Source organism: Camelus ferus, chromosome 4 (genome assembly GCF_009834535.1).
Source record: "Camelus ferus isolate YT-003-E chromosome 4, BCGSAC_Cfer_1.0, whole genome shotgun sequence".
NCBI classification, from domain to species: domain Eukaryota; kingdom Metazoa; phylum Chordata; class Mammalia; order Artiodactyla; family Camelidae; genus Camelus; species Camelus ferus.
The window spans coordinates 35,254,106-35,276,308 of NC_045699.1; the positions used below are offsets into that span (position 1 = coordinate 35,254,106).

The following is a 22,203-nucleotide window of genomic DNA, read 5'->3' on the forward strand; positions in this document are numbered from 1 at the left end:
CGAGGGGCTGGTTCCTCCTTGGGAGGTTTGAGAGCAGAGGGAACAGGGCTGCGCCCGGGCCTCGTTGCTATCACTATCCCACCAGAGGGGCTGTGGTGGGTGAGAGGGGGTGAGGAGAGAATGGCAGGGACCCTGTCACTGAGAATCACAGAACCCCAATTTTTTTTAACTAAAAGAGGCTTTAGAGATTATCGCATCCAGTGATAATCTTTTTAGCTACAAGTCCTCTTTTCCCTCAGTGAAATTTAACGCTCAACCCCAATAAACAAACACTGAAGTTGAGTAGTTCTTGAAGTGGAGTGGGGCCAAAGTCCCAACCTTTCCCACCCTCCTTGGCTTTGCTGTGGCCTGGGGCTGGGTTCAATGACCTCAATAAGCGTTAGGGTGTTGGCCTGTCACCAACAACATAAGAATGTTACATTTGGATGATTTTACCCAGAATTCTGCAGTAGAATTGTAGAATGTAGCTATTCTTATCGCAGTGTACCTGTAAAATGTGTATTCTATGGACTGGGATTGTATATATTTTGCATTTGTATAATAATCTTTTGTCGTTGCTAGTCACAATAATTTTTTAGAATGTAGTGCCTCCAAAGGAACTGCTATGTTCCTGTTCTGGAGGCACCTGGAGTTGATCTAATCCAACCCAATCTTTTCATTCACAAAGGAAAAGCAAACATCAAGAAATTGAGCCAAGATTATGTAAAGTAATTTGTGGTGAACTCTGGAGTGACTATCAATAAGTAAACTTTCCTCCTCTCTCTCATCTTCTCTGGGTAGCTTTATATTACACAGATGCTTTATCTTACAGTTATTTCTACAGGTCTTAACCCTTCCCATTGGAAATTCTTAAGGGTTGATCTGAATCATATTCCTGTTTCCACTTCCATGATGCCACCTCAATCCCTGCCAGGTGTCCACAGAGGCTCACTGAGTTAATTACTGTGATGAACTTGATTTCAATTGTCTAATAGGTTGCCTGGCCATTTATTTATAAAGACAGAGACCACATATTTAAAATAAAATTGTGCCATCTTTCTCACTTGCTCAAATTATCTTGCAAAGGGCAAACCAAAGCCAAGTTTTAGTTTGAGCTCAAACTTCCACTTTTAAATGCCCGAAGGCAAATTTTTTGGAGAATCTAAATAAGATCCATTCACAACTTTTTTTGGAGAGGATAAAGATACTTTTCCAATACTTTCAATATGTATGGCAAATCACTTGACTGCTGACCCTTAAAAGGAATATGGTAGTGCTTTACAAGGAGTGGTGGGAATTAGAGCTGGGTCCCCCCAGCTGTTGTGATGGTGGTGGTGATGGTGGTGGTGGTGTGTTAATAAGAGTAGCATCTATTAGAGAAGAACATTAGAGAAGAATATACATCTCAATGCCAGAAAGAGGTGTAAGAGGCATGTGGTTTCCTTCTCTGAGGGACTCATAGGCTTTTAAAATAAAACCTCTTCTGTTGGCCAGAGTGGGGGTGTGTGATTTGTTAGCGTGGGGCACATTTCCACCTCTCTTGGCAACAATCCCCCCAACTCACCTACTCTGCCTTGTTATCTTTTAACTTCCCTTTACCCAGCCTAAGGTTCTGGTCTACCCTCCAGAGCCCTGCTCCAGAAACCTTTTTCTTTTGCTCTTTTCTGCTGCCCTGTAACCAACCCAGTGTCTCCCAGGATCCACACACACTCTGCCACCATGCCCAAGTGTATTTCCAAAAGACTGGAAAATTGAGCATTTCTGTATATGACAAACCCAATGCTATTCACCCAGCTACTACAGATGATTCAGAAGGAAAATTCAACTTTTCCCTGTTTCGCTTTGTTTTGTGATTATAAACATAGGCCAGAAACAAATTCCTTACTTACTTACAGTAATAGGTCTGTGTGTAGATTTACAATTCACTTTTTCACCATCTAGCCTATGGAGTTTGATTCTGCAAGTACTGCAACTTATTTTTTGTAATGCAGCAAGCTTTGGGTAAGTGGGTAGAATACTTCATTAAAGTCAGGAGTAGAACAGACGGTACATTTCTATAGAATGAGAGTTTTTGTTTGAGACACACTAGTTACTGGGTCCCCCTAGCTTTTTAGTGTTGGCAGGGTAACAACAGGCAGGATAGTTTTCTTCCTCCCTCTCCTTTCCTTTCTTGAAGTCTGGTGTGTACAAGGTTGGTATGGGAAGAGATAAAGATGCTCCCTGAGCATAACTGCACATGATCATTGATTTGAGCATGGTGAGATAGCTCCCTGCACTGTGGAGACCTCCCTCCCTGCATCCCACCTTGCTTTAGCCCCAGGATCCAACACTGCAGAGAAAACTAGCAGGTAAGAGGCCAAGCAGAGGCACCAAGAGTTACTGGAAGGGTAAGAACTTGGTTGTGAGCAGTAAACATAACCCAGAAACTAAGGAGCCCAAGGGGATGGGAGAAAGAAAGAGGAAGTGCAGGGAGGAAGCAGGCCCCCAGGAAAGCAAGGAGGTGCCCAGTGGGAGCCTCAAGAATGAAGATAAGCAGTTTGGCTCCAGGGAATGGAACTGCAGAAGGAAAGCCTTCTAGAACAGGGCCAAGGAGCTATTCTTCACCGAATCTTAACTCTCCTGTGGGCTCTGAGATGCCCTGGAATGTAAGAGTTGAACTTTAAAAAAAGGTGGGGGGTACTCTTTGATTCATTTTCTTCCAGATTCTGGATGGGTTTACCACCTGTGTCATCAGTTAGGTCATGGATGTGACTGTTAAGGGTTTAAAGTAGGAGTTATAAAAAAGTAAAACTTCCTAGAGTCAAATGTATATGTGCTTGTCCCCAAAATAGAGTGCTTTCCTTAATCTTTAAAAAAGAATTCTTAAAAAGTTAATTGTAAATGAGCATGCATCATAGATATAAATAGGCCTGAGGAATGAGCCAAGAGTTTGGGTCATGATTGTAGTTTCTAGGAGCTGACTCTGGTCAAATGTTGGGAGATAAAGTGGAGAGAAGAATGATAAGAATTTATGGATCAACAGGAATCCTCAAGGAGACGGATATGGGACAAGACTAAGTAAGAAAAGAAGGGACTGGGAAAGGAAGATGCTGTATGGAAGAAACACTTTATTCTTCATTCCCTCTTTCAACTCCCCAGACCTTGCGTGGCTTATTTCAGAATAACTCAGGAGGCAATCACAATAGGGACCCAATAGAGCCCTGAAAGATGTGCGGTGGCTCCTGTTCCCAGGGGGCCAAGAAAATGACAGGAGCCCCATCAGAGGGGATTCAATAGGTGGGTTAAGAAAAAAACCCAGGTAGTAAGACAACTAGCCTCTAACAGCCAATGTGATAAGGAAAAGGACATCCACTTGAAGATTCTGGTGGCACAGATCTATTCAATTTCAGTATGTAATTTTTTAAGGATTTTACCTTCTAGAAATTCACCTTCTTTTCTGATAGCCTCAAAATGTGGTTGAAGGAAATACGGTAAAAGAAAAAAGAGAACTGTCAGGCCATGTCTGTTCTAAATTTCAAATATTCTCCTGAGTGCGAGCAGTGGGATGGGTGTAGGATGAAAAGCAAAAACAATCCCGTATCACATGAGCCTGATTGTGGGTGCTCCTGTAGGGGAAAGGGCACACTGTCACAGGTTTGGGGATCAAAGGCAATGACACAGAGCTGCTAATGTGAACTCCTGCTTATCCACAGACTGATACCTAATTTGTTAATTACTTGAGTCCTTTAGGGCTACCTCCCCTTCCTTTTGAGCCAATTATCCTTCTCTCTGGGACAAAAAAAAAAGGGGGGGGGGAGAAAAGTTTAAACTCAGCTCTATCAATGGAGATACCAAAGAACAGCTTTAGAAAAAGATTTGGTGGGACGTAGGTGAAGCTCATCTTTTTTGGCTAACACTAATTTTTGATTACTTATAAATCTCATATATCCTAAATTATTCCTGTCTCTTTGTTATGAAAAATTGTAAGTTGAATGTACTATTAATAGTCACATATCTAATACTTTTTTGAATCTAGGTGAAGTGGAAAAAGGGTACAGAACCTATCAGTTTAGGAGAGAGAATGTTAGATTAAAAGATGACAGTAAGGAATAATGTATATCCCAGTTTGCTTAAGTTGTTACCATCAAGGAAAAAATTCAAACTGAATCTTCTGACAAGCTGGAGCCTTACAGGTGGGGTGATGGTGAGGATGAACTGGAAGCTTTAAGTTAGGGGTCTGAGAATCAAATGCCTCAGGGCAGATAAAGTAAGTAGGTAAAGCAGACAACGTATTAAAGAGAACAGAGGCAGAGATTCTGTGGCAGCAGAGAGCATGCCCAGTCCATAGGCATTCAGAATGAATTTTAACAATCACTGCAAGCTCTACACAACAGCCCTCTGTGGGCAGATGCTGCCCACGAGCGACCAGTTTGCAAATTCTGCTTTAAATGAGTTAAAGGAACCAGAAAAGAACTTCCATCTGTGATCACCAGAAAATGTACGTAACCAGTAAGAACCAAAGGGAAATAATAAGCCAGGAGACTGAAGATAGGAAACGTTTTCTTAATATTCAACATTCCTAAGTTCTACGAATCATGGGAGTTAGACATCAGTTCTTGGCAGCATAACAGAATGGCTTAGTAGCAGGTAATTAAGCTGATGGTGTCTTTTGAGTACTTTAAAGAGATAGGATTGGTTAACAGGAGGCTGGGAACTCAGTATTAATGACTCTTTCTTGATAATTTATACTAATAGAGAGACATAGATGGACAATATTTTTGACGAAGTACATTGTGATTTTAGCAGGGAGGTTGACACACTGGGCTGATTGGAGAAATGTGGATATCTGGCTGGGTGATTAACTAAATGAGAGATGGTAGAAAAATGGGTCAGTGTCATCATGAAAGGTATTTTTGGGAGTCATGCAATTCCTTAGCTCTGTCTTGGTTCACCTGAGCTGTGCTGGTGAGCATTTTGGTGGATTATGTTGAAGATATAGTAGGTATGCTTATCAATGAAACAATAATATAAAACGAACAGGATGAAAAATTAATAGACTGATGATAAAATCAGGAGTTAAAGTAGTCCTTAAAATGCTAGAATAATGAGCTGAAGGGGGGAAATTAAAAGTGTCACATCAATAAATGTTAAGTCCCAATTTTAGGTTAAAAACAAAGATTTCACAAGAAGAGATCTGAGGATATTTAAATCAGCTCATGTGAAAAAGCCCTGTTTTTAATTAATTATAGGCTCACTGTGAACGAAAGATACGACTTGGCTGCTATGATTGTAATGCAACCTCATAGCAAATAAAATGTGTAGATTAAATAATAATAACTACTAGTTATCGCAATCATAATGTCTCATATATGTTATCTCAATAACTTAAAGTTCTAGTTAGGTATTAATACCGCATTTTGCAGATGGGGACATAGGTTCAGAGGAGTTAAGTAACTTGGTCAAAGTCACACAGCTAGCTACTGCAGAATTGGTATTAAAATATTTCCATTATACTGTCTTCTTTCCCTTGCAACAAGAACTACTTGTCCTGTTGTACTCTATTAGCCTAGCACACAGAATATGCTCAAAAATAGTAAATGAATGAATAAAGGAATTAAATCTAGGCTCTAACTACAACACAGAACTAAGGGTGATGCTGACAATTTGAAGTACATATTGAGAAAGTGAGCAGGGTAGTGGGAGATTTGTTGTTAGCATGATGAGTACAGTTAAAGGATCTTGGGGTATTTAGTTTGGAAAAGACACAGCAAAGTGGGGAGATGATAGTGATCTCCACCTGTGTAAAGTATTTTTTTCAGAGAGAACAGAATTTAATTTTTTCTTTTGTATTTGTTCACAAGGCTGGTATCTAAGGCAGTTTCTCCTCTTTCTAGGTGTTCAAATAGAGGCTGAGTGTAACTGGACCACACATTCTTTTGAAGCGCAGTCCTTATAACCCCATCCTCATCCCAGGCCCTGCTCAATACATGCTTATTAAATGCTGTTGTTCAGGTGTGTGGGAGAAACACTGTTCTGGGTACAAGTAATCTGTGCCCAATGACCTCCAGAAACTTTCCTGAATGTAAGGTGACAAATTTCATGCTCCACAGTGAATACACTTCTGCATCGTTCTCTCCTATTTTGGACTCTTAGTTTTGTCCATTGTGTTGCATTAGTGGTTCCCAAAGTGTAGTCCAAACAGCGTCAACATCAGTATTGCCTGGGAGCTTGTTAGAAATGCAAATTCTAGGGCCGCACCCTAGATGTAGTGAATCAGAAACCAGGGGTGGGGGCAGATGCCCAGCAACCTGTGTTGTAACAAGCCTTCTAGATGATTTTGAGGCCTTCTAAAGTCTGAGAACCACTGAGTTAGATGTTTCTGGCTCTTCCTGCTTTGGGTTGAGTAGAACTCAATGAGACTGTATTTTTTGAGGACAGGGCCCTGCCTTATCGCCTGGCACACAGTGAAAGCCCAGTATGCGTAAGAACCGAACTTGTTAATGGATGATGAGCATGGAATTTGATGGAACAAACTCCAAGGATTGGTTATCTTCAGCCAAGGGTCAAAAAACTCTCAGAAAAAAAGCCAGTCAACAATGCTGCTTAACAGCTTAAAAATTTGGTTATGTTAATATAGTTATCATTAGTTAGATATTATCCCAAGTAAGTGCAGGGTGTTGGTTACTCAATTAGCTCATTATATTCTGGAACTCTATTGCTTTAGATGCATCATGGTCATTGCTATATAAAAATGGGAAAGACAGGGATTTTTCAAAATCAAGTTCCTCCACAGTGTTAATGATCTCTTGAATAATGTATTGAGCCCTATACATATCCATTTGGGTACAAAAATATGATTTAGTAATGATTCATTTAAACAGACAATTACAGAAGCATCTCTGTATTTCTAAAAAGATTCCTGCAAACAGAACTTGTATAAATACAAGTTGTATTACTTGTATAAATACATTGTCTTTTAAAGGTAGTAGCAGGGGGAGAGGCACGGGGCTCACTATGTGAAGAAACCCTTTCCCCAAGTTCTTAGTAGAGCAAAGAATCAGCTCTTAATTTTTCTGATTTCACATCCCTGTACTGAAGTTCTCTAATACGAAGGGAGAACTATATACTATTTTGTATACTATATAGAATGTGCACAGTTAATGTATGAAATTTAATATATCATTCAAATGTGTGTTTATACATATTTATCTCTTTGTCATCTCTCTCTCTTTCTCTGATATAAATCGGGCAGGTGATTCTGCCTGCCACTCCGCCTGGGAAGGACATGTCCTAGAGAATGTGGGTAATGTGGGTCCACTCTTCCTTCGGTTGGTATCTGTTCCCTCATGTACCTCATGGCATTTCTATTGTGCTGAGTACAACTCTAGTGTTCAAAGATGTTATTTTTTGGTACATTTACAAATGTAACAAACCAAAACCACCACCACTACCAACAAAAGCTAAACCTCAAACACAGAAGCAACAGAAGCCGGATGAGGCCTGGGCTTAGGTTCACTTCTCTGGCACCTGGGCTTGGCCAAGAGCTCACCCTGGTCCTCCAGGCTGCGTGACTCCAGGAGGTCAGCTAACGCCCAGGACACAGGGAGGGTGGGCCTGGATCTGTCCTAGATCTCTGGGAGTTGCTCTCCATAGTCACCTTTCTGAAGGGTGGGGCTCTATAATGACCCAGAGAGGAATAGGGCCTTGGGGAAGAAGTCTGGAAGAGTTTATAGGTGTGGGGGTAAGAGCCCCAGGTGGAGGTGCTGCAGTTCCTTTTCTGTTTCCATCCAAAAGGAATTGGTAACAAGGGCACAGTTTACATGCCCTAGTGTCTACACCTCTAGACCCCAGAGAGGCAAAGACTTCTTTGCATCTTAACACTCCTTTCCCTACATGTCGTTTCTTTCCAGATCTATGGCCTTCTGAATTCAGAAAGCGTTTCAAAGGCTCCTGGATATATGCTTTGGAAATATGTCTGAGCAATGGACAATGTGTCCACATGGCACAATTTTCTGGAAACCACATGGCTATATGTCCATTAATAAATAGCTTTTCCAAGGCTTCAGCATGAGAGAGATCTTCAGATTTGCAGCTCCTTCCTCTGTTTGCCAGAAAATTGCTTCACATTACATCATCACAAAATGCTCTATTTTGCAATGACAGATGTGTATAAAATCTGTGCATGGCTTTAAACTTTATTAATATTGGCTGAGTACTATGAATACAATCATTCAATGGCATATTCATATATACCTACTTATACAGACTGCATTCTTTTTTTATTTATTGGACTATAATTGATTTGAAATGTTGTGTTAGTTTCTGGTGTATAACATAGTGATTCAGAAACTGCATTCTCTAAAGAGATAAAGGGCCAGGGACAGAAAAATGCCACTTGCATAATTTCTGCAGAGCCACTAGAGAATGTATGACATGGGAAAGCAGACAAAATGTCATTTCAAGAAAATTAGAGGTGACTGACTCAAATCTTAGAAGTCCGAGTCATATATCAACTGAAATCATCAATATATCATACCTTCTCCCACTATTTATAATTTGCTTCTGCCATCTTTATATTGCAAATGCTTAAAATGTAAAGTTACAGCAAAGCTTTGTAACATTAGAGGTGTTCTGTTAGAAGAATGGTTCCCAAATGCTGGGTTTTAAATATGCCAGCCTGGAATGAAGTTTGTATTAATCTACAGAAAATGAGAAAAATAAGAAAATGTAAATCCATTTGCACAAAGTTAGATTTATTACATTTAAAGGATTCTCGTCTCTTTATTTTGAGATTTTTCTTTTATAGCCCTATTGGTCTAGAAGACTACTTGGTCAGTAAGATCTAGAAGTATATAATAACTAGGGAGAAAACCCTGCTTTTATCTCTTTGCTTTTATCTTGTTCTATAGGAAGAAAAAACAAAGTAATTTTAAAAAGCCCTCAACCATTATTCTAACTAATTCACAAGTCTCTTGCTGGGTTTATTTTGAAGGTACTGAGCACCCATATGAGCCAGGCATGAGGACCAACTATGTCTTTTGAGAAGATGCTCAGTGATCTACAGAAAACACAAATCTATCGAAGAGCCTTGAGTTGGGCTGGGTCTCTCTTGGTTTGTGTCTGGGTCAGATCTTTCTAATTTCTGGTCTGAGCCAGCAACCCCTGCCCTGTCCTGGACTCAACAATCTCTAGTGTCCAGGAAGGCGGCTGCTACTGCCTGCTGGGGAAGTCTAGGATCTACAAGTCTGGGGTTTTGCTCTATAGACACTTGAGACAACATTCTGTTCTCTCATAAGCTTGATGATTTCTCAGACAATGATAGTAAACACAAGAGGGTCTCTTTTTTGTGGCCCTGCAAACAGAATCAATTGATAAGGCATGCCATGGTATAAAACAACCCCAAGAGGCATGTGCCCAGGGAACACACCTTTCTGAAGTCACCCGTATCCGCTCATCATTGGACGAGTTGAATCGATCATCCTTTTCTCTGAAATATTCCTCTATGCACTGCTCTTCAAAATCATGTACTTTCTTGAGCTCATCATCAGTTATGAAGAGCTCTGTGAAAAAGAAATGAGGGATATGAGGCAGAGAAGTAAAAGCGATGGCCTCTGATTTGTGGGCCAAATGGCATTCCTAAGCTAAATCGAGGTTAGGGAAGGGGGCCTGGATTCTTCACTAAGTTTCAGACTAAATCCAAATCCACTCAGGCAACTTGTGCCACTGTCCTCTTTCTGGGCATTAGATTCATTACGTGTCTCTGAAGCTCACCTGAGTATATGTGGTTTACTGCTAAGAATTATGTATGTTGTAAGGCCAAGAATGTAGTGAAATCAAGGAAAGGGAAGCTATGCAGAGAATGGGAATTTCTTGAAAACTCAGCTTCTGGGCTGAGAAGTGTGGCAGACAGACACTGTTCCTTGGCCTTATTAAAAACCCTTTGCAACCCAATTCCTCCTTTCCCTCTCCCTACTACAGAGGCTGGAAGTTCAAATACATACATTTCCATGTCTCTTGAAGCTGGCAGCAACCATGAGGCCCAGTTTGGCTCAAAAAACAAACAAACAAAATTCTACTGCAGGAAGGGGTTGTGTATTGGGAAGAGATTTTGCTTTCCTGATGTACTCTAGCTATGGGGCTGCTTCTTTCTACATTTTTTCACCTTCCCGCTTCTTTCTGCCTTGAACACAATGTGATGACTGGAAATGCAGCAGCTATTTTGCTACCAGCAGACAAGACAGCGCGATAAGAAAGAGCTGAGCATAAAAACAAAAGGACTTGGGGTCTTTTACTTCAGTGAGTCATTGTTGGGCTCTGGGCTATTTACCTTTCCACCTTTCATTATGTGAGACAAGTAAAACCTTATTTATTTGTGTTATTATTAGTCTGGTTTTCTGTTAATAGCATGTAAACAAATTCATAACTGATACAGCTGTAGAAAAAGCCCGGTGGAAATTTGTATCTTTTCTCCCCCTGAGCTTTCTACTTGCCTAACTGGTGTTTCAGATAGAAACAGTGAATCTGGAAATTCTTAGCCCCTCTCCAAGTTTCCAGTTTTAATGTCTTGAGAGAAGTTGGGCATGGCTGTATCAGAGAAGTTGTTAAAAGCTTCAGACTTAGAGAAGCAGCTGATTATTAAGTGGCTTTGGTTTCAAACTTTAGCTGCACTAGTGATCACCTGGAGGTAATTCCTGGGCCACAATCTTAGAGGCTCTGTTTCAGCAGATTTAGTGTAGGTGGTCTATTTGACACCCTTTGAGAAACCATAGTAGCTTGCTTGTATGGGGCTGGATTCCCAATGGTTCTTAACTATGGGTGGTACCCAATGGACATTCAGGAACCTGCAGGAGCTATTAGTATTCAATGTGTGGAGGCTGGATGTGCTAAATCTCCTGCAATATGTGGAACAAGCCTATATAATGAAGAATTATTCCACCCCAATGCCAATCGAACCTCCTTCTAGAAACACTGGGCTACAAGGTGGTTGGTGCAGGGTCTTCTTTTTTGTCCTGGGAATCATGGAAAGCAGGGCCGGTTTCCTCATGAAGTCATATAGGTACAACCCTTAAGGCTTGGGGAGCGTTTAAGACTTAAAAACATAATGGATCCAGAAATGATCATGGAAAATCAACATTAGTCACCTAGAACTCAATTCAACTCATGTCAGGATGCTTAAATTATATATACTGCAGCCCTGGGAGCATTAACATGGTTGATATATTTTGTGGTGGGACATCTGGAAAGTGAGAAACTTAGAACTTATGAAGATGCTAACAGAGCCCTACTAGATCCTGGTTTTATCTCACTAAGAAAGGTGTGAGGCTAAGAATGCTTGACTATCTTCTTTCCAGCATAGTTTTGCATCAAGCACACCCCCTACCCCATTCCCTTCCAAGTCTTCCGAGCTATGGGCAGGAAGAAGGAGGAACCAGGTGCCCAGTGGTCCTGCATGACTGTCTACAGAAGCGGTGGGGATTTCTGCTTTGTGGTTGTTGGGGCTGTCACTTGAAGCTTACTCAGGCCGTAGTCCCTTTCATCTGGGTCACTCTCGTGTTTCCTCCATCGGCAACACAGGTGCTGGAATATCATGGTCATGTGGCTGAATATGATCAGAGGTGGGGGCAGAACAGGGCCTTTCGTGGAAAGTCATGATGAGCTGATACCTCTGAAATTTCCACACTTGGTTGGATATTGATTTTACCTCAAAAAATGTATTGCTGAAAGAGAGACCAGAGAGAATCAAGTGAAAAACTCCACTGCTTTCTGAAGCATCACACCCACCTCCCACTTCAGTTTCCTGACTCCATTCCAGGTGCTCTGAAGAAGGACCCTCTTACTTAAAGACAGCGATGAGGAGGTTGACCAGCAAGATGTTTGCCACTAGAAGGTAGCAGGCCATGATGGCCGGCACAATCCAGGCTCCTGTCTTGCATGGAGGCAGTTGGATTATTTTACCATCCTCTCGAGTCTCATTCTGTCCACAGGGAGCTAGAGGAAGCAACACAGGTAAGATGTGAGAAACTGTGTGGCTCCGTGATTGAGAAAAAGACTGATTCAAATGAGAGGGTTTTTTTTTTTTTGTTTTTTTTTTTTTTTTAGGTGGAGGAAAAATACAGCCATCTCAAAACAAACAGAAAAAAAAAAAAAAAGAAAAAGAAAAAGAAAAAGAATTCTAAAAAAGCCAAAATAGGAAAATGAAAGCTTCATGAATATCCCAAGGGGCTGCTACTGCAAAGGAGAGTTAGTTCTGTCAGTCTCCCAAGTTGTCATCTGACAAGAAAGAGGTGGGTGGAGCCTCCTGCTGACTCACCCAGTCCCTGGGGCACTTGGTGTCCCCAAGAAGCCTGGTGAGGGCTTCCTCAGGGAGTGCAGGAGGGACAGAGTCTCATTGCCCCACCGAGTTACTTTCAAAATGTGCTGTGGAGGCCAGAAGCCGACAGCTGTAAGAGCAGCAGGATTGAGGGGCTGTTGATTGGGAATTAACACCAGGGCAGCTGTTAATTGCTGCAAGAAACCACCCAGGGGCTTGAGTTAATGATTTGCTGTCTCAGTGTGAAAGGACTGAAACAGGGCAGTGCCTTCGAAGTATTTAGGAGGGGTGTTGCTCAGTGCTCCAGATGGATGGCATTTCATGGGGAGGACAACGAGGGGCCATGGGCTGGGACCATGGAGCCTGTAGCCACCTGCTTTTCTTCCAGCGGCATTGCCATTCTAAATAGGTGCTTTTCAGGGCACAGGGAACAAAAGCCAACTGCATTGAATAAATGGGCAAATAGAGAAAAATAAAAGATCTGGAGGTGGGGGTGAGGAGGAAGGTGATGTGTGGGACTTGGGTGAGTGTGAGTAATGTGCTAATGAGGCCTGCTTGGAGTTTCCGGGTAAATCCAGGGGAAAAACAAATCCTTGACAAAGCTCCTTAGCGTTGCAGGACAACCCAGCCCAGAGAGTGAGATGAGGCTGATGCCCTTAAGTGCCCAGGAGTAGGTGAGGTCGCTCTCCCTCTCTGGATGTCTTCTGTTGGCTTCAGAACAGGGTTCTTTTGCATCTATTTGTAAAAGGGGAGTGGGGCATGAAGAGGTCTCAGCAGTTGCCACAGGCAGATTTTGAAGATCTGCCAGGAAGGTATGCAAAGTTGACCCAGAATCTCGGCTGGAGTACCTGGAGAACGGCCAGGGGAGTCCATTTCCTTCTCAGGAGTTAACATGGCTAGGCTGTGTGCTCTGCAGAGGTTCTCAACCCTGCCTGCACAGGGGACCATCTAGGGATCTTTAAAAACTACCAGTTCCTAGCTCTGCCTCAGACAACTGAATCAGGATCTTTGAGGGTAGCCCAGGCATTGATATTTCTTTTAAAATTTCCCAGGGAATTCTCAGGTGCCACTAAGGTGAGTCTAGTGAGCTAGAATTAGGCTGGAAAAATTATATGATTTTTGACATGCTCTCAAGTCCAAAATACATCTTCTCAGTTTATGAGGGTTTTAATAATATCAGGACACCAAGACTCTGTTTCTATGGCCAGAGAAAGATGGCCAAAGTGCTTCCTTTGGATCTGCCTGCAAGATGATTGGGTGTTGGAAACAGGTGTTTTCAGACTTGGCATCCTTTTTGTTGTTGGCAGATGTGACCTTACCCACCCAAGACAGCCCTGTAAAAGCTTCTGATCCTCTTTTGGAAGGAAAACCCAATGATAGGGCCCCCTGCTGGCTTCAGGATGAAGTCCAAACTCTAAGGGTGGCTGGTCCAGTGCCATCTCTCGCCACTTTCCACCTCTCCCTCCAAGCACACGCTGGACCAGGTTTCTTGTAGTTCCTAGAAATGTCATGCTCTCTCTTCCTGATTTTGAGCCACGCTTCTTCTTTCATTTCCAAAAAGCCCCTCCGACACACTGCTCCCACTCCCCTGCTGCAGCTGGGTGAATCCTATTCACCTTTTCCATGCCCACTTAGCTTTCAGCTAGCTTTCTGCCCCTTTCCAGCCAGGAATGGGGTAGGTACTGACAAATATTCCCCTACTTGGCTGAACTCCACTCAGGCTCTTCTGAGCTCTTTTCCAATTAGGCCTCAGCTGTTGGACTTCCAACTTTGTCTCTGCGTTGTCCAGTTTTAGCAACAATCCTGCTCAGTCAAGTTTAGCCAGAATCCCCAACCTCAATATCTGATCAGAGTTGATATCTGACCACGTTCCTCATCCTCCATCACCCTCCATCTGACGTCTAATCACAATGGTCTGTCTTCAGTAAGAACCCATTAGGTCAGGTTAGCCAGAACCCCCCTTACTCCTGACATTTCCTCTTAGTGATTTTCCATTCACTGACCCACACCTTTCTCCTGGCTATAAATTTCCTTTTTTTTTTTTTTTTTTTGCACTCAGTCACACCGAATCTCTTTTATTACAGAACCCCACTGCAGTAGCCCCCCCTTGAATAAAGTCTCTCCTATCATCTTTAACAAATGTCATGATCTTTAACAAATACTCTTTTCTTTAGTGACTTTGTCTTCCTTATAATCTCAGAGCTCCCTTTGCTTGCCCCTTTGGGAGGCTTCTCAACACTGTGTCACTATTACCAATTTACCAGTCTGTGTCCCACATGAGATTCCTACTGGGAACATTTCCCTTCATGGTTTCCCTGGAAGTGCATACCTAGCCCAGTGCATATACACAGCATATCCACACATATCCACACATGTTTGCTGAGTGAATAAAGGAGATCATTACACACACTTTGGTTGCTGAGCACTAACATTTGCCACAGCTCTGCAAGTCTACTCATGATGGACAGTTCTAGCTCTCAGCAGTTGCTGGCTCCTTCCTTAGGTCCTTTCCAGAAATCCCACCCTTGGCTTGATGAGAATGCTTCTCATGTTCAACCACATGCCAGGGTCTCTGTTACCCACTTGGCCATAGGCCTCATGGAATAGCTCACTTTACTTTTCTCTCCTCAGTGAAGCTCGTCCCCCAACCCTCCCAGCGGCTTGACCTCCCTTGGGGCTGTCACTTCTGTGCTGTCCTTTCCTTTGGCTTCTGCTCAGGTCTCTATGGGGAAACTGACAAAGGAGAAAGAACTGCTTGGGGCAAGGTACAAAGTATACACGGTTTTTACAGATGCAATCCCCAATCTCCATTTCTCAATGACATTCTGCAATTTCTCTTTACATTCTGGGAGAATGTAAAACAAACTTGTGAGGAGCAGAGCTCCTCCATCTTTTGACCCTATATTTAGCAAAGATGCAGACACTTCCTTCACTATGGCCCTTCTTCTAGCCTAGAGAAAAAAACAGAGAGAACAGTAGGTGTTCACTGGTTTCAAGTGGCCCCACCTTTTATTCATCCTGCCTTTATAGACATAGTATTACTTTAGTGGTTAGGAACATGCATTATAACAGGCAGACCTGGGTTCAAAACCTGACTCTACCATTTTCAAATGATGTGACGTTAGCTTACTCCACAGACTTCAGCCTCCTTATCTGTAAAATGGGGTAGTAATAGTATACAACGTGGGAGGAAGTTGTCAAGATCATTAAATGAGGCATGCATGCAAAGCACTTAGCTCAGTATCGAGCACATTGCCCTTGATTAGCATTAGTTGGTGTAATCGCTGGTAGTGTTATTTTTGTAACTAACAGACTTGAAGCTTCTCATGGTTAGGGACTATGTCTTATTCCCCTTTACTTTGCAATCACTAAACACAGCACTTATTCTAGAAACATTTGTTGAGCGATTATTATATGCGTGGTGCAGGAGATGCTGAGGATTAAAGAGACAGTCCCTGTGCTAAGGAACTCAGTTTAGTGAGTTCAGGGGGCACAGAAACGGAGCAGAACATTGTATTTATTGGGTGATGTGAGCTCTGCTGAGGCTCTGAAGAAGCGCAGCACAACTGTAGCCCCCTGAGCCTCGGTCACACTGCACATTCTGTTTGTCAGGACTAGCCCTGAAGACCATCATCTAGATTCTAGAGCAACAAGTGCAGTATAAATGAATTAGATGATCCTTGTGACAGTGATAATGACAATTAAAATGCATCATTAAGAAACAGCCTTCATTTGGTAATATCAGCAAAGAGGCAGTGAACATTATACGCATCAGTTAGTGCAAAACACGGATCTTTAATGGCTCCTAGCCACGTCCTTACTCAGGGCATTTATCTGCGCCAGAAAGTGCTATGACTCAAACTTACAGATGTCTACCACTGATTAAGATGAACTGGATGCCTTAAAGCCCTGACAAGCAGCAGATTTCAGGATAGGGGTAAATTATCTAGATTGTTAAATGGCACCAGCCATTGTCTAGGGGTTCATGATCCCAGGGAAATGCTCCAGGGCCCACAAACCCTGGGTACAGTACATGGACAGTACATGGGATGTTTAGGAGCAAGTGAGCTGGTGGCTACCATCGTGCCTCCTCCTTCCCTGCTTTGGAAACTGACACGAGTGGTTTTTCTCCCAACCCTCCTGCAAGAAGTAAATGCATAGTCACTACCACCTTCATACCAAGTGACATGTTGTCAGCTCCCTCTTTGTTGGTGGCAGTCAATGCAGAGTGTCTCTAGTGGACGTTCAATGGTTTCACCTGCTCAGTATACATTTCCCCTTTCCCTGGTGAGAGTGTCCTGGTTTCCCTTGGAGGAACTGACCCTCCCCTATTCTCAGCCCATGAAGTCTGGGTAAAGTGAATTCAAATTCCACACTTAGGAGATTAATCAGTGTGTTTTATCCCTTGATGGCAGTGATTGGTTCAGAGATGAACATGTGACCCCAGCACGCTCAATCAGAGCCAATGGGCATAAAGCTTGGGACTTTTGCTGGAACTAACATAAAAGAGAAGCTCTCTTTTCACAATGCAATGTAAGGCTATCAAGAAAACAGGGCCTGCCCATGAGTGACTGACTCCATCACAGAGAAGAGAAACAGATTCCTGATTCAGTCATGCCCCAAACCAGCACTTTTCAGATACATGAACCATAAAATTCCTTTTTACCTTCAGTCAGTTTGAATTGGGTTTCTATCACTTGCCGCTGAGTCCTGGCTAACACAATCGCCTCACCTCCCGTCCCCTGTCCACAGCAATTAAAGACACTGATAGTCTGTGTACACCACTCCTGCAAGGCTGCGTCCAGAGTCTTGGGGCAGCATGAAAAGGCTGGAAGCAGCACCTGAGAATGTGGAGTTTGACCTGACATCATGGCTGCATCACAGCTTCAGGGTCTCGGAGCCAGAGACCGCTGCTCTGCTTCTTCCTCAAGCATAGAAGAGCGTAAGGGATCCACACTGATCAAAGCTCAGCTGTCCAACTGGGGCCAATGACTCAGAGACTAACGACACAGATTTCACTTATTATCAAGTCAGTAGGGTAAATGCACTTGGGAAACTTTGGCCAAGCATCTGGACATAGCCAGCTACTCCCAAAGTAAAGAAAGCCTTGTTCTAGAAGCTGATCTTAGGTAGATTTGGCTCCAGAAGCCCCAGGGTGGAGGTGCAGGTAGAGTGGGAAGGCTGCATTCATGCGATTATGGAAAAAGTAGAAGGGATCAAACACTTGGAAATTCAGATCCTCTATGGTTTCTCTATGTGCGTCATGCTGACGTATCACATAACTAAAGTAAGTGTCAACAGAATCCCTCAGTAGAATGTAAGCTTCATAGGGAAAACGGTCTTTGTCTGTTTTGTTCACTAAAGAAACAGCAGCTATAACATTGCCTGGCACATAGTAGATGCTCAATAAATGTTTGCTAAGTGAACACAGGCAGGAATACCACACACTGTACATTGACCTGCAATGTCAAGCATTTCTATAAAGGTTACATGTGACCAATTTCACCAGAGCAGTGTCTGTTTTCCTACTTACTTCAAGATCTTAAGTGCCACCATGACCTGCTAATGTAAGATGGGTCCTATAAGAGCAAAAGCTGAAAGAGGGGGAAAAAAATCCCAGATATCTGATTATTTGTTTGTTTTTGTAATTGCCAAATTTAGCAGTTAACTGCAAAGGAACATGCTGAGCATCTGGCAAGTCTCCCTTCTGAATGCTGTTGTGTAAATCTCCACAGCACACCCCAGCCATAACACCCCATCTTAAACACATGGCAGACATTCCTAATCGACCATGATGGCTTTCTGAATGTCAGGTTGTGGTCCTGGAATTTTTCTTCAAGACAAAACTCCTAAAAGCACGACCAATCAACTGAAGTTGACACAACAGATGGAAACTTTCTCTTAGTTCTTTCAAATACGAGCACATTACAGCTCAGTGAAAGATAATTTCTATGCCTCTTTTCAGGACCCTCCTCATGCCCACATACTACCTTTAAGTTCCCCAGGAACCAGAAAGGGTCAAATTAGACATCCTGCTTTTCTCAGATCCCGACATTGTTGACAAAGGACCACCCTGAGGGTGTTGTAGGAACCCTCCCACATGCATCCTGGGCTCCTAGATACTGCCCATTGCCCATTTTAAAAGACAGCTTTTAAAATGGATACTTCCCCAGGAACTGCTGATTCTAGTTCGTTATTTGGGAATCACCAAAAGTGAAGGGCAGTAGAGATTTGGAATAAACATCTGCGGAAAGTATAACATGTGCCAGCCTCTGTGCTGGTACTTCACATCAGCCATTGCATTTAAGCTGAAATACCTCCCCCCAGATCACACAGCTAACATGGGAGAATGCCAGAACCTTCAATCATTCATCCAAAGAATACTGAGTTCCTGTTATGTGCCAGTGGGAACTGGCTCTGGAGATGCACTTATTTTTTTTAATTAAAAAAAATTTTAAATTGACGTACAGTCAATTTACAATGCTGTGATAATTTCTGGTGTACAGCACAGTGATTCAGTTCTCTCTCTGTGTGTGTGTATACCTTTTCATATTCTTTTCCATTATAGGCTATTACAAGGTACTGAATATAGTTCCCTGTGCTATACAGTAGGAACCTTGTTTTTTATCTATTGTATATATAGTAGTTTATATCTGCTAATCCCAAACTCCTAATTTATCCCTCCCCAGCCTTCCTCTTTGGTAACCATGAGTTTGTTTTCTATCTCTGAGTTTGTTTCTGTTTTGTAAATAAGTTCATTTGTGTCATTTTTTAAGATTCCACATATAAGTGATATATGGTATTTTTCTTTCTCCGTCTGACTTACTTCACTTAGTATGACAATCTCCAGGTCTATCTATGTTGCTGCAAATGGCATTATTTTATCCTTTTTATGGCTGAGTAGTATTCTATTGTATAAATATATCACAAATTCTTTATCTAACCATCTGTCAGTGGACATTTAGGTTGCTTCCATGTCTTGGCTATTGTAAATAGTGCTGCTATGAACATTGAGGCACATATGTCTTTTCAAATTAGTGTTTCCTCTGTATATATGCCCAGAAGTGGGATTGCTAGATCATATGGAAAAATCTAGTTTTAGTTTTTTAAGGACTAGAAATGCAATTATGAATGAAGCAGAAATAGGTCCTCCTCCTCTCTGACCCCAAAGCCTAGATGTACTCCTCTCTCTCTCACAGGGCCTTTCCAGTGTAATAATGCTAGTGACTACCTATTGAATGCTTCAGTGTAAGGCCATGTGCTATGAGCTTTTCTTACTTCACCTTATTTTAATCTTTATAATCCTCTTACAAGAGAGATTTTATTGCCCCATTGAAAGGTGAAGAAGTAAGGCTCAGAAAGCTTTAGTATCTGTCAGTATTTCAAAGACAGTAAGAACAGAGTCAAGATGTCCATGCAAGCCTGCTCAACTATTAAGTCTCTTTCCTTTGTACTTCTGAAGAAAGAGCCAATATGGGGTTGAGAGAAATCTCTCAATTATAAACAAACGTAAAGACAGATTGACAGATATTTGAATTTTTCTTATTTTCAACAAACAACAGCCTGAGCTGTTCAGATCAGGTAACAAATGTATGGACCACCAAAGTTCAAAGTGTGGAGAAAGAAATTTGATTCATATAATAGGTATCAGGTGTAGGCACCCATGTCCCAAAGATTAAGATACTTGTCCTATTGATTTTATCCTGTAATGCATGGGGAAAAGAAACATTTATTTACTTCATATACACACCATACTATTTCCAAAAAGCATGAGAAATTAAAAAAGGAAACATCAATATTTGATATAAAGGGCATCATCTTTAAAAATATGAAGAAGGATATTTCAAGATCCTCCCTTCCTTTTCTGGCTGAAGAAATGTCTCAATAGCTTATTCCAGATCACAGGCGATGGAATAAAGAGCTTAGCTGGGTGTTCGATTACATTTATCCTATTTTTTTTTTTTAAAGAAAGGATTTTCAACTAAAAATCATCTTGAAAAGATAAGGAAACAAAGAGTATTTCTCCACCTCATTTTGAAAATCCATCCAGTTTGCCGAGGAGGATTTAGAATGCCATTAGCACAGCTCCCATGGCTTACTCCAAGGAATTAGACTCAGATAGCTCTGCTCTTTTGGCCTTTTTCCTGACACAATGCTTTCCTTGGCAAGAGAACTAAAGATGCCTCCCTTTGTATGGCCATATCTACCTATAAAGTTCCTGATCTAAGAGTCTTAGATACATGGATCCAGGCAGAAGGCTTCTTTATGGAAGTAAGGAGGTCTTTCTGTGTCTTTCAATAGGCTACGGCCAATGACCTCTAGAAATGGAGGTTACGAAGAGCAGGGGTAATTGAAAACAAGGTGAACCCCAACTTTGTAGAGTCAAAAGCACCACCCACCAGCTCTGCCTTTTACTTCTTTCGTGGTTTGTTTCTTTTCCCTTCTCCCATCCTAACTGGTAGGCAAGATGCAAATCAGTAGTGATGTGGTACAAAGGCAGCCATGAGAAAGGAGGAAAAGGAAGCCTCAGTTTCTCCATCCGTGAATGGAAGGATGTGGACTATGGATACTGATACACAGCAGTGCCCACACAACTCGGAAAGTCCAAGATGACATTAGGATACAGGAACAGGGCATTAAACAGCATCGAATTGGATAGTGAGAAAGTGATGACCCTTTCAAGCCTCTTTCTAACTTCCTGCCTCCATTAGAGAGAATGCGTCAGCTTGAGGATAGTATTTCTTTAACACTTCCCTCACATTTGCTAAACTTCCTTCTTCGTAAAGACTGGGCAGGTTAAAGGCTCAAGCATCTGGACAGAATTTCGTAACAATGTGGCATTTTCATTCTGTTCATTTTATGGTCATTTTCTATTACATCAAATCATACTGACTTTTCAACTTATGGCCATGATGTGAATTTTTAAAAAGAAATTAATTTAGGTTTTAAAAATGAGCCAATTTAACTAAAAATATTCAACAGTGGGCAGATGTTAGAAAACAGTGAATGGTTTATGTGACTAAGTAAAGGTTGTGGAAATCCTGGATTAGATCATCTCGAAGCCCATCTAGTCCTGATATTTTATTACAGTATGAATCTATGAAGAGGAGCAGAAGGCCACAGTAGCCTCCAAACTGGATTATCTAACCCAGGAGCTAACTGTAGGCCACTTACAAAAGCCATATTCTTTTCATTTCTGTCAGAAAAGCAAACAAATAATGAGTCCCCACTGCACGACACAGAACCCAGCCACCACTGAAAGGGAGAAAAGTCACCCATGACAGTGCCTCACACTCATCAGGGTTAGGGTTACACAATGCTCAGCTTTGAGCTATTGAGGAAGCACAATTATATTAATAAGCTCGTTTCTTAATCCAGTGAGTTAGAAAGCAGGGTGTCATTAGCCTAGGTATATTGTGTGTGAACTGTGGGTGAGGGAGGGGAGGAGTGGAGAACATTCAATTCCTTCTGTTATCGTGGTTTTGTGTTCTTGCTATTCTGTATTTCCAGCTTTACTTAGAGACAAAGCTGTCATTCATTTGCTGTTATTTGAGAGGGATTGAAAATTCCAACTTTGGTATTCACTATCTGGGATCAGGAATTAGTATCAGTAAGATCCTGTGTAAATCTTGCCGGGAAAGGATGTGTATCTATACTAGCCTGTTGTCCAAGTCAGTGAGTTTGTTGCCATGATGTGGCAGACTGATGGCATTCATAGCTCCAATTTCTCTCCTCTCTCTGTTTCCAACCACCTTTGCCATGTGATTGTAGTTTCTTTCACTGAACAGGTAGATTCTAGTTCCTTGTCCCTTGATTCTGAGTTTGGCCATGTGAATTACCTTGGCCACTGGGATGTTAGCAAATGTGACCCAAACAGAACTCTGAAAACATCCTTGAGTGTTTTTGTTTCCATTCTTCCACTCCAGCTATCACCA

The 22,203-nt window shown here is 41.9% G+C and overlaps 1 protein-coding gene across 1 annotated transcript in view; it reads right to left on the reverse strand.

Annotated features, from left to right (window-relative positions):
- TRPM3 (transient receptor potential cation channel subfamily M member 3) overlaps positions 1-22,203 on the reverse strand; it is a 466,869-nt gene that overhangs the window by 8,367 nt on the left and 436,299 nt on the right. The window contains 4 exon segments of the mRNA XM_032477819.1: positions 9,386-9,518; positions 11,475-11,589; positions 11,591-11,675; positions 11,796-11,946. Of these exon segments, the coding sequence (XP_032333710.1) occupies positions 9,386-9,518; positions 11,475-11,589; positions 11,591-11,675; positions 11,796-11,946 (484 nt within the window).